We start from the raw sequence: 14,244 nt of genomic DNA on the forward strand, positions 1-14,244 counted from the left end.
GATTTAATTTCAGATTTCTCTACAAATTTACAAATATGTGATGGCAACGGAACAGGATATAATTAATACAATTACAATGTATTTATACCACCCACATATTGATAAATAATACGTTTTTCGAGAGTGATACTCTCGAGTAATAAAACCGAATTTATGTACTCATTTAAAGGTATTATCCGTCTGTGAATAAATAGGTAACTGCAAAACGATGTCAGGCCAGTGATTAATAAATTAATCAAAGAAAAATACATGCACAATTGCGAGACAATCAAGGGAAACCACATCGTGTGGGGCAAATCTTGGAGCTTCGGCGGGTAAGTGGAATAATTGAATGGGACTCGAGTGTCCCAATATGTCCCAAATGATGCAACAATATTTGATTATTGTCACAATTAGGCAACGCCCATCTCCTTATTGCCCCGCACCGCCCACATAATATTATTAATTCAATTTGCAAAACTATTTGACTGCTTAAGTTGCTCCACTTGAACATGACACACAATCTGTTGAGGCTACCATCAAGTTGGCAGCTGTGTGGGCCAGTCTGTAGGAAGTGTTGAATGTGAACACTTAAAAAAAATACAATTTTATATGCCTAATTGTATTTTTTTGATTTAAAAGAATTGTTTTTCTTTTATAATCTGTTATTGGGCAATTTAGGCAATGTGAACTCTAAAAAAATAAATTAAATTATAAATGAAAAATTTGAACTTTTTTATCATATTTTTCTGTTTTTATGTTACAGATATTTTTAACATTTTCTCAACGTTTATATATATTTTTTTAAATTGTTTTAACTGAAATAGACTTTTTTCAAGACTTGCGCAAAATTTGATAAAGGTCGGTAGAGTAGTTCTCGATAAATCTTGATAATCGACTTTGAAAACACATTTTCGAGAAAAACGCATTTAAAGTTTCAAGTGATATTTCGGTCACATTATATAAAAACCAACAACCAATATTTTTTTTTCTGTGCATGCGGCGTCTGTTGTCTATGTTTATCAATCCATTGCGTTGTTGTTGATGATGTTGTTGATGTGCAACCACGGGCAATTGTTTTTGCATTGCACTGCATGACAATTTGTTGCTCCCTGTCTGTGTGTGTGTTTCCTGTGCGAATGTGTGTGTGTGGGTGTGTATGCTTGCTGGTGCTCCATCTTCAAGATATATGACTGAGATATGGAATAAATTCCACCCACATCCATTCGGTTTGCCTCTTCGATTTGCCTCTTAGCCGGGCACAAAGTTTTGTGGACAGAACACTTTGACTTCGGCTTGCACAACCCTGGCACACTTTATATATACATTTATATATATATCTATGTATATTTATCTGGGTATATTTTCACACATACATACACAATCACCCACGTAGCTGCTGCATATGCCACAGATTGTAGATAGGGGATAGATGGCCCGGTCCAAAGTGGAAGGGGAACCCGGGAGGACCTCTCCCAGCCAGGAAGTTGGCCAATGCGGCGCGCACTGTACCCACACAAGCAGTACAGTGCGCATGCAGCAAGCTAATTTACCCAGGAATATTTTAAATGCCTCAGACGTGCGATAATTGCATTAATGCAGAAATGCAGACCGCTGATAATTGATACTTTTATACTCACATTTTCGAGCTTATGCTATTACAAGCTTAATCCGCACGGTATTAATTAATTTTAATAAAAAGATGCTCACATAATGAAAATATTGGCGAATAAGTGTCTACTTCAAATTAAAAAATAAGGAGATGGGGTTATATATCGTTGAATAACCTTATTATCCTGGATTCTGATAATTTAAATGATTAATACTTGTATGAGCGTTTAAGAATATAAAACTAATTTATAACTTATTATATAAGCCATTTGTATTAACAAATAAAAATAAGATTTAAAATTACTAAGTACCATTCTTTATATATATATTTTTTTAAATTATTGAAACATATTTATCAGAGCAATCACTATTAACTTAGGTACGTTAAAAAAATATAGTTAAAATCATTATTCTGAAATAATTAACTTGAGTTTAGTTGTTTCATCAAAATCCTGGAAGTAAAGTGTCAGATCTTGCAATGACATTATGAAAGCTTCAAAAAATTCTCTGATAAAAAATAAAATTTTGGTCCAGTTTTCGCTAAAAATCACCATTTATTAAAGCACAAATTAAAGCGGGCATGAATACTTTAGGCTATCAACAGCACAAATAAGTCAGTATTTTTGCTGTTCGTACCCCTTTAAATAAGCGAAATTAAAAATTTAATTGTTCTATATAATAAGATTTAAACTTTTAGAAAAGTATCATTTATTATACCTTCTCAAAGAAAATTGATTTAAGACAAAACCATAGGTTATTTTTGGCTCTTTTTTAACGCCATGTTTAGTCCAATATTCCTTAAATTAAGGAATTGGTGTATCTCTCAAAACATTCTGCTTGATATTTAATTAGGAAAATGTTTTCTATGTGTTTCCTATTCTCACATCCATGACTATGAATCTGTCTGAAAATCTAAGCAGATCCAAGCTCAGTCGAAAGAAGTAAAAGAGTCGAAGTCTTGGCATTTTGGGCAATCAGTCCGAACTTATCGGTTAACTGCGGAGTTATGTGGCCTATGCACTTAATCCCCGAGAAATTCGGGAGGCCCAGGCAATCCTCTCGGCTTTTCCGAGAATCTCCGATTTTTCTCGGCACTTACCGCATTGCCTTTATAGTTGTTAAAAGGAAAGGAAAATGGATGTCTCTCCTTTCTTTTTTCCTGCAATACAATCAAATCGCAGTTCTCAATATTCATGTGGAGCCTCGTATCTCTGCCCATCTTTCGTCCCTTTTTCCTCCAATCATTTATTTTTTTTTTTTTGCCTTTTGGGGGGTGTGGAAATATCTGGTTGTAAGCATGTCTAGTATGCTATATGTTTGCATATTGTCTACGGAATGCCATTTGAATCCCAGTCACTCTGTCTGTTCCACTCCCGTTCCCCCTCCCGCCCCCCTCGTCCTTGTGCGTCCTTAGTCCTTGGTCCTTGGTCCTTGCTGCTGCTGCTGATGCTTCTTCTGCTCTGCCGTGTCCTTGTTGTCGCCCTGCTGCGCTTTGAATACTCATATGACTACACCCGTACAGAGTTTATAAATATTCCCGGCTAAGGGACTCCAGCCCCCCCCCCCAACCCCCTTCCCCCTCCTACTAACTGCATTGGCAGTGAGTTTGATTTATAGAAATATAATATATTGTTTATCCGATGCTTCAAAATCCATTTGGCGCAATCCCTTCGCACACACATTACACACACACACACTCCCTGAGTGTATGCATCGCTGGGGAATTCCTTTTTCGGTTTCGGTTTCGGTTTCGGTTTTGGGGACTTTTTTTGCACCAAACTGACATCGCTGGCTAATCAATTACAATGGTTATTTAATTAATTTAAACAAACAACAGCAGTTGCAGTCGCAACCATCACAGCCGCTAATTTATTTGCCTGTCGTATTTTGTATGTTTTAGACTGGCAACATAATTAAGCCGATCCGATGGCCTTAAAAAATGCATGCTTTTATTTATGACCCGGATTTGCTGGTCAGTTTGGGCCACGCCCACAGATGGGTTGATTAAGACCAGTTATATATACACTGGTAAAAAAAACATAGTAAATCCAAATATTTTGTATTTTCCCTTTTGAATCCAGTCTTAAATCTTTTTATTTGACTATTTTTGTGGATCGATTTTATTACCTTATCTTTAATATACATATAAAATGTATATATGTATATATCTTTAATATACAAACAATTCAAATGGGATATCTGAATATGAAATTCAATATTTTATATTTAACATTTAAATTAAATTAAGTACAAAACTTTGATTTCAATAGTCAGATATTTATTTGTACTATTCCATTTTTTTATCAGTGTATTATTCAAACTTTTTTAACATTGGTTCCTTTGCTTTTTCAGGGGGTAGATGGCTTCTGAAAAAAATTTGATTAATATGCGGTCAAAAAATCGTATTTTTTAAAAGAAAAAGTTTTATTTTTACAGTTTGTTTTAATTTTTTATTAATTTGTTTTACCATTTCCTAGCTTGATAAGTTTTGGAGAACTATAAACAATACTGCTTTTGAGCACACCAAAATAAGTAATGTGTTTTTTTTTCAATCGCCATTAAAATGAGCAGGAAAAGTTTTTTCTACCATTCTGAATTGTACATTTAATGGTTTTACTTGCAATAAGAGATTGTTTTTTGCTTTAACCAATTAAATGCAGCTAGCTGGCATCTGAAATGATGTAGCAAAACCTTTTATTTATAAACTGTGACAAACACGATGCCCCCAATATACAAATTAATGAGCTTTGCAAAAGGCTGATAACACAGAACTTTTTGAGCCACTTCTTGTTGGCCCTTTTATTTGGTTCACACATTTTTGGAGGCGAGAACGACAAGCTGGCTGGAGTTCACCTTTTGGGAAAGCGTAATTACAAGGTACCATATATATATACTCTATATATAGGACAACGCAGCCCTTAAGCAAATTTCGTTTGATGGGGGAAGTAGTGGATGTTGTTCGGTTTTTTTTTTTTTTTGGGGTGGGGGGATGAGACATTGTAGTCGTCGGAAGCCGAGAGCGAAAACATTTGGCACGTGCTTGTGCTAAAGTTTCAATTGCGACCGGTCCTTGGCCCCCAGGACATGCGGTCAATCATAAATTGCCTTAGCAAAAGCCTTCGCCAAAGCGTAAACAAGTCAGCGCAGTCCTGACATTATTATATTTGCGCGAAAAAACGGGCAGGTAACATTTTTGCTTCTTTCTTTTCTTTGCTTTTTTTTTTTTGGGTTCTCTTATTTTGTATTTTTTGTTTTGAAAACGCAGCAACAGCAGTGGCAGCAGTAGCACAGGTGCGGGCGGGTGTAAAATGGGTGGAAAATGCCCGTGCTGGCGAAACACAAATATTAAATGCCGCAAGGTGTACGGGCCGTGTTGAGGCTTCAGCAAAAAGGGGCATAAATTGTGTGTGGAACTATGTACATGTGTGTATGGGCGTGTGTGCCGTGCTGTGGCAACGTTTTAGCTGATTTTATGTTTGCTGGTAGTCATCTACCACCGCTCTAAGCTCCCGACTCTGCTCTCCTGTATTCTGTACTCTGAATTCTGTATATTTTGTATTCAGTGTCCTTTGCCCGCTGTGCCCCTCATGCCCCGGAAAGTAGGCCACACTTGTGTGCCGCTGCAAGCTTTTCAAGTTTGGGCCAACTAACATATGCCGGCAACGCTTGAAAGATGGCCGCGATAATGAGAGCGGCACATAAAACAATCAAGGTGGGAAAGTGGGACGGCGGGAGAGGGGTGTGGTTTTGGGAAAGCCTCGCCTCCGGAAAAACAACAGCGACACAACATTGTAATCGTTATCAACATGAACAAATCAGAAAAAAAACCCAAACCAAAAACAACATAATAATGCGGAAATCACCAAAAGTTCCACGAGACGTAAACATTTTAAAACATCAACTGAAATACCCTTGTATTTATTTATTACAAGATATAAATTCGTCTTTAGGCCAAACTACTATAACTTATGCTTGGACATTTAATATACCACATATAAAAAATATTATCAACTACATTAATTATTAGGTGTTTTCATATACTTATTTACCTATATTTACAAATTAATATCATAAAATCTTAAGTTTACTGAATTTATATATACATATATATATACATATTTTTGTCTTTGTAATATTAATAAACTAAAAAAAATCATTAGTTTAACGGTATTTTTAAATCAAATCTTTAAAATCATTTTAATATTTGAAGTTATTAAACTCATTTTTATCTTTTGCTTTCATTTGTTCAGATGTTTCGTTTTTAATTTTATGATTTGAGAAATTGTTCTGATATTTTTAATTAAATACAAAATGTCTCCAATATTTAGTACCATAAAATACCTACGCTCTCTGAATTTGCAGCAGTAAAAACATGAAACTGCTATGAATGCGGACACAAATAAACATGGGCATGCATATTTTCGGAGGAAGCACATGCATATTGGATGGGCTTGCCATATTTTTGTCCAAACTTCTCGACTTTATTTGAGTACCCCTTGAAAAGGGCAAGTTAAGACAGATGGAGATGGAGGCATCCGCAAAGGTAAGCCAGACAAAGGAAAACCCAACAGCATTTCGATAAGGAAATGCCATGGATAAACCAATGTATCTGCCAGTGTTTGAACTTCGCCTTTGACTTTTGCGTTCTCGTGGCCCGTGTCAGTTTAGGTTAGATTTAATCAGCGGGGCACTTATGAAATAGGGGGAAGGTAGGAGTAAGCCCTCCACTTTTCCGCCAAGCACTCGACCACCTGTTGTTTGAGTTTCCCCTTCAATTGCCACATTATCAGTTATGCGCTTTGATATCTGATAAGCCCACATCAAAAGGCTCTGTTCCCGGCCGAAAAGGAAAAGTCAGCAAGGTAAAAAATAAAGCTGGCCAAACAAACGAACACCCACTCAAGAACACAGCCAGACAAGCACAGTGGTAGTAAATTTATCCAGAGCAATCAAAAATCTATAATTTAAGTATATGCAAATAACACATTTATTTGGCACTTAATAACTTTTACCTCTGAGTTCTTTAAAATATCAATATAAACTTAATTTAAAAAAGCTTCAAACATGGGTATACATTTTATATTTAATCGCTTTATGTATTATGAATTTTGGGAAAACCAACCCAATTTAATTTCTGTTAATAGCATTTAATACACGCCAATTTAGAGGCATGCGAAGCAACACATTTATATATAAATTAATTATAATTTATGAGAAATATCAATGCCCTTTTTATGTTTTATATTGTTATTATAACTAATATTTTAACTTCTTTTTTACTTAAGGTTTTTTCCATACATTTATTTTTACTGAATTTAATTGTAGCCTTACATATTAGTTTCATTTCTCATGCTATATTTAAAAAATATATTTTATTGTTTCAGATCACGGTACTTAGTGAGTGAGGAAGAGCCGTAAAAAGAAAGGACGAAATCCGCAGTTAAACTTACTTTCTCCGTGGATTTGCTTCTGTGTTTGTATAGATGTTGCTGTGCGTGTGAACATGGATTTGTGTTTTCTTTTTTGTTTTATTCGCGATTTGCGAAGGCGGGGGCGTGGTCACCAAGGGGGCGGCTTAGGGCCGACTTTGCCTTTAGTTTTAATGCGATTTTTATGCGAAACAAGCGCGACGGAAACAGTGGAGAAAGTCCACTAAAAAAAGGGGGAAGCCAGGGGCCCCCACAGCTGATGAACTAGTTGCCACTCAATGTCCTGTTTTCTGCCATCCCGGACAGCATTCGTCCTTACCGTGCTGTTTCCTGGCAACTCTCTCGCAAATTCCGTGCTGCTGTTTTGAAATTCTTCCACTTTCGCCTCGGTTTTTGGCCCCTCTGACAGACACACGGGTCTACTAAATAATTTCGTTTGCAACACAAAACGTCAGAAAAAATGCGAGGGAAAAGTACAAAGGAAAACGTAAATGTAAGGAAACAATAGAAGCTTGCATGCAGCACACTAGGGCGCAGGTGGAATGCCCTAAGGATAATGGAAATGGTCTGAAACTATAGTAGTCCGGTTATAATTGTTATCTGTAAATCAATTATAAATATTTTTACAAAATATAAAAAATGATCAAACCAAAATCTTGAAAATTGCTAATATAATAATAGTGTTTTAGAAAACTATGCAAAAAAGTTATTAGATTTGGAAGAATTTAGTTTAGTAATTAATAATTAAAGTTTATTACTAAATCTTCTACATTAAATTTTGCTTACATCATTATGAAGTCTTTAAGATTTTAATTTGATTCTTTAAAAATTCATTTATTAAACAAGAAATTACTTAGCGTTAAATTCAATGGAGTTCTTGAACAGAGCCATTCGTTCTTATTTAAAATTGTTTTTTATTATTGTTATTATTATTATTATTATTATTATTATTATTATTATTATTATTATTATTATTATTATTATTATTATTATTATTATTATTATTATTATTATTATTATTATTATTATTATTATTATTATTATTATTATTATTATTATTATTATTATTATTATTATTATTATTATTATTATTATTATTATTATTATCATTATTATTATTATTATTATTATTATTATTATTATTATCTCTATTGGCTATTCATGAAGTAAGTAATTTAGCTTTCAGGAAGTGCATTTTATAAGCTTCCCTTTTTTATATTGTTCTTTCGCACAGCGGGCATGCCTGTTATCCGCATGTAAGTTCAGGTGAGCTTGGGTAATTTTTTCCTCCTGTTGCTGGCACGGTGCGTATGCTGGATGGTGGATCCTGGATTCAGGATTCGGAATGTGCCAGCTGTGCGGCCACTCAAATAACAACAACAGCAACTGCAGAGTAAACAACATACACACATACAGACACACACACACACAGGCACTTTGCCATGACCAAGCGGCAATTCCTCTGCTCGCCGTCTCCTGGCGCAGGACCTCCTCGTCCTGTTCTGTCCCTTCTGTTGTTTCTAATCCCATTTTAGCTTAAGCTTTTTTACGCTTCTTTTCGCACATCGCACTGAAATCGCCATCGCCATCGCCATCTCCGTCCGCGGACACACACGTCCACCTGTACAGGTAACAATGGCAATGGCGAACTGTGTCTGTATTTTCTGCTTGTTATTGTTTCCTTGCGTGGGGCAACCAGAAAAACAAGTTTGCAGTCCTCTGTTTTCCGACTATGCGATACCCGATAATCACTTTACTGTTTTGATTTCCGCAAATGGAGTATACATGAAATGAGTGAAGTGTACTAAAAAAGTTTAATAATTTGATAGTTTAAATATTAATTTTGTTGTATTTCATATTTTCTGTTTGCTTTAAGCTCAAACAAACTATCTTATCTAAGAAACGGTGTCAACGTAGCTTAAGTCGAGTTTATTGTTTGTTATATTTATTGATTTATATTTAAAATATTGCTTACAACTAAATATCACATACTGAGATTCACAAACAATAGTGTACAAATTTATGTGCTGTCACAATTTTGTTTACAAATCAAAGACTTTTATTTGCTGTTGATGATTGGTTACTGCTGCCCATAAGTTAAGTCACATCAGCTAAAGTTTGAAGGATATTGCAGACTTGTTGCATTGGTGAAAACTGATTTCCTTTTGTATTAATAATCTTTAAATTGCCATAACGATAAAGTTATTAAAGCAAAAAAGGGATGAGCATTGATAAAATGTATTGAAAATAAAATATAGAATTCTTAGTTACTTAATTCCTGTGATTTGTAAATAATTTGTTTATGAATCCAGGGTATTTGGTAGGCGCATTAATGACCCTACTCTTAGCCTTTTAGGCTCAACGTGGAAAACGCTTGCTTGCCATTTTCATATTTCCTTTCACTTGCCACGTCCTTTATTTTTTTCCGCCTCTGCCACGCCCTTTTTTGAGTTGCTTGTCGGGTGTAAAAAGGGGGGAGTGGTCGTGAGGGACGGTGCTCTTTTGTCACCTGTGGACTAATTGGTCACCGGCAGGAGCACTGGATGACAAAATGGCTTAACCTCGCACCCAACTCTCCACTTTCGCCTTCTTCACTTTGCACATGTCTAGGCAGTCAAGTTGACATAAAAGTCATAAAAGTACACCAAGGAAAGCCAAAAATCAGACAAGGATCAGACAAATCAGAAAATGGAAACTTGGGCGCAAATCTCTGTCAAATGTAATGAGCCTAAAAATCGCAACTTCTTTAAAACACGCCCACTTCTTACCCATTCCCATTTCCCCAAGCACTCAGTGACAATCAGAGCTCAAAACAGGCAACAGACTGTGAAATGCTTGCAAGTGGCGAACAGCGAAATAAAAATAAAACAAGAAAGAAAGCAAACTTCGGCAAGCCGAAGTTCATATACCCTTGCAGCTATCGCAAGAATTAAATATTTTTGAAAACATTAAAATTATGATTTACTTGCGTATATGTTTAAAAACATTGAAGCTATGAAGATTTGCAGCTTAATTATTTGATTGTTCTTTTATATATTTTCATTATTTGTATAGGAGCTATATGATATAGTCGTCCGATTTTGATGAAATTTAAACCATAATTCTGAAATATTTAACCATTGCTATATGTCGAAGAACTAAAAAACAAATTAAAAAACAGCAAAGTTATAATTTTTTTCAATTATTTTTCCGATTGTTCATATGGGAGCTATATGCTATAGTCGTCCGATTTTGATGAAATTTTAATCATAATTCTGAAATATTTAACCATTGCTATATGTCGAAGAACTAAACAAAAAATTAAAAAGCAGCAAAGTTATAATTTTTTTTCAATTATTTTTCCGATTGTTCCTATGGGAGCTATATGCTATAGTCGTCCGATTTTGATGAAATTTTAACCATAACTCTGAAATATTTAACCATTGCTTTATGTCGAAGAACAAAACAAAAAATTAAAAAACAGCAAAGTTATAATTTTTTTTCAATTATTTTTCCGATTGTTCCTATGGGAGCTATATGCTATAGTCGACCGATTTTAATGAAATTTAAACCGTAAATCGGAAATATTTAACCATTATTATATGTCGAAGAACTAAACAAAAAAAAAAACAGCAAAGTTATAATTTTTTTTCATTTATTTTTCCGATTGTTCCTATGGGAGCTATATGCTATAGTCGTCCGATCCGGCTCGTTCCGACTTATATACTACCTGCAATAGAAAGACAACTTTTGGAAAAGTTTCATGCAGATAGCTTTAAAACTGAGAGACTAGTTTGCATATAAACGGACGGACAGACGGACAGACGGACAGACGGACAGACGGACGGACAGACGGACAGACGGACGGACAGACGGACATGGCTAGATCGACTCTACTAGTGATGCTGATCAAGAATATATATACTTTATAGGGTCGGAAACGTCTCCTTCACTGCGTTGCAAACTTCTGACTGAAATTATAATACCCTCTGCAAGGGTATAACAAGTAATATAAATGTATGTATGGAAGTATATCTGTGTATGCCCATAAAAAAAAGGAAAGCGGGAAAAGTCAATAGGAAGCGGCGGGAAAATTGAAAAAGCGACAAGGTGAAAGCTGTTACTGTTGTTGTTGTTGTTGTTGTTGTTGTGTCTACATGGAAATTACAGCACACACCCCGTATTCAGCTTAACCACACCCCCTGCCGAGTAATGCCCACCAAACGCCCTTTTGCAGGACACATAAAATGCATTGATTGTTAAAAATAAATGCCAAGCGTAATATTTTAAAAAGTTCCTTTTTATACTCTTGCAGAGGGTATTATAATTTCAGTCAGAAGTTTGCAACGCATTGAAGGAGACATTTACGACCCTATAAAGTATATATATTCTTGATCAGCATCACTAGCAGTCTGTCAGTCTGTCCGTCCGTTTCTACGCAAACTAGTCTCTCAGTTTTAAAGCTATCTGCATGAAACTTTCCCAAAAGTTGTCTTTCTATTGCAGGTAGGATATAAGTCAGAACGAGCCGGATCGGACGACTATAGCATGGGAACAATCGAAAAAATAAATAAAAAAAATTATAACTTTGCTGTTTTTTAATTTTTTTTCTTAGTTCTTCGACATATAGTAATGCTTAAATATTTCAGAACTACGATTTAAATTTCATCAAAATCGGACGACTATATAATATAGCTCCCATAGGAACAATCGAAAAAATAAACAAAAAAAATTATAACTTTATTCCGACTAACTCGTTCCGACTTATATACTACCTGCAATAGAAAGACAACTTTTGGGAATGTTTCATGCAGATAGCTTTAAAGCTGAGAGACTAGTTTGCGTAGAAACGGACGGACAGACGGACGGACAGACGGACATGGCTAGATCGACTCTACTAGTGATGCTGATCAAGAATATATATACTTTATAGGGTCGGAGATGTCTCCTTCACTGCGTTGCAAACTTCTGACTGAAATTGTAATACCCTCTGCAAGGGTATAAAAGCAAGCCTTTGAAGTATTGAAATTTAATTGCATTAAATTATAATAATTAAAATATCGGAAATAAATTAAATAAAAGTAATGATTAAGATATATATTTGCTTAAATTTTTATTAAACTTATTTATGAGCTTTGCCACGATACTTTTGTTCTGTTGACTCCAATTCATTGATTCCATCAGTATTTCACTTCCTAGCAGCTCGAAAAAATGACTGTTTCTCCAACTCTTTCAATTCCCGTCGAAAGGCTTTCACCTCCTCCTTGGCCACAATTGAAAGGACACTGGGTGAGAGACAATCGTCCTGGGAGCCGAACAACTTCCGCACATCGTCGATCTCGAAACCCTTGAGCAGCACCGTCGATTCCATGGTCAGTAGAACCACTGTCACCGCCGAGTGATTGACTTTCTCCACAATCCAAGCCCGCTCATCGCTCACAGCATTGAGCAGTTTCTGGCAGATTGCATCCACCAGGAATTGCAGAGCTCGAAAGACGGGGAACCAAATGACCACCAATAGCACTTGTATTGTTAGACAAAGGAACGCAAACTCAAGGATTTTAGCCACAACACTTTGAATGATATTTAGGTTGTACTTCAATTTCAATTTATGCAGGAAAATTATGACGAGAATTAAAAAAACAGTTGATTCCGTACTGGCCTCCACCGGATTGTAAAAGAGGCCTATGCAATGGCAAAATATCGAAAAAAGCAGGGCACTAATAAAAGTGGGTTCCATTTTTTGTTTGTGTAAAAAAATTCAAAAATTTACAAAAGAACCGACAATTTTCCTCACTACTCTGTTGGATTGGAGCAGAATTACTGTCACTTTTCGAAGCGGATGTGAATTTATAAACTTGGCCAACTTATGTTTGAACTTTTCTAATTTACAAATAATATCCATTAATGATGGTAATTACAAATCAAATCAAATAATATTAAAATAGCCAAAAATACATTTCACGAGCGTTTTAAATTATAAACGTATTTTATACACAATGAACTTTATGCACAAAGGATTAAATTAAGATCCAAATAATTTTTTCATTTACACATTAATGAATTAATTTTAGATATTAATACTAAAATGAAGTTTATTCTGTGTTCAAGAATCAAAAATCATTTGGATCTTAATTTAATCCTTTGTGCATAAAGTTCATTGTGTATAAAATACGTTTATAATTTAAAACGCTCGTGAAATGTATTTTTGGCTATTTTAATATTATTTGATTTGATTTGTAATTACCATCATTAATGGATATTATTTGTAAATTAGAAAAGTTCAAACATAAGTTGGCCAAGTTTATAAATTCACATCCGCTTCGAAAAGTGACAGTAATTCTGCTCCAATCCAACAGAGTAGTGAGGAAAATTGTCGGTTCTTTTGTAAATTTTTGAATTTTTTTACACAAACAAAAAATGGAACCCACTTTTATTAGTGCCCTGCTTTTTTCGATATTTTGCCATTGCATAGGCCTCTTTTACAATCCGGTGGAGGCCAGTACGGAATCAACTGTTTTTTTAATTCTCGTCATAATTTTCCTGCATAAATTGAAATTGAAGTACAACCTAAATATCATTCAAAGTGTTGTGGCTAAAATCCTTGAGTTTGCGTTCCTTTGTCTAACAATACAAGTGCTATTGGTGGTCATTTGGTTCCCCGTCTTTCGAGCTCTGCAATTCCTGGTGGATGCAATCTGCCAGAAACTGCTCAATGCTGTGAGCGATGAGCGGGCTTGGATTGTGGAGAAAGTCAATCACTCGGCGGTGACAGTGGTTCTACTGACCATGGAATCGACGGTGCTGCTCAAGGGTTTCGAGATCGACGATGTGCGGAAGTTGTTCGGCTCCCAGGACGATTGTCTCTCACCCAGTGTCCTTTCAATTGTGGCCAAGGAGGAGGTGAAAGCCTTTCGACGGGAATTGAAAGAGTTGGAGAAACAGTCATTCTTTCGAGCTGCTAGGAAGTGAAATACTGATGGAATCAATGAATTGGAGTCAACAGAACAAAAGTATCGTGGCAAAGATCATAAATAAGTTTAATAAAAATGTAAGCAAATACATATCTTAATCATTACTTTTATTTAATTTATTTCCGATATTTTTATACCCTTGCAGAGGGTATTATAATTTCAGTCAGAAGTTTGCAACGCAGTGAAGGAGACATCTCCGACCCTATAAAGTATATATATTCTTGATCAGCATCACTAGCAGAGTCGATCTAGCCATGTCCGTCTGTCCGTCT

General features: G+C 35.3%; 1 protein-coding gene across 1 annotated transcript; it reads left to right on the plus strand.

Annotated features, from left to right (window-relative positions):
• Positions 1-13,418: 13,418 nt before the first annotated feature.
• Positions 13,419-13,970, plus strand: LOC108135402. Its single transcript, XM_041709338.1, has one exon. It carries the CDS (start codon positions 13,419-13,421, stop codon positions 13,968-13,970), a length of 552 nt encoding a protein of 183 aa, XP_041565272.1.
• Positions 13,971-14,244: the final 274 nt, after the last annotated feature.

This window comes from Drosophila elegans, unplaced genomic scaffold (genome assembly GCF_018152505.1).
Source record: "Drosophila elegans isolate 14027-0461.03 unplaced genomic scaffold, ASM1815250v1 contig_149, whole genome shotgun sequence".
In the NCBI taxonomy this organism is placed as follows: domain Eukaryota; kingdom Metazoa; phylum Arthropoda; class Insecta; order Diptera; family Drosophilidae; genus Drosophila; species Drosophila elegans.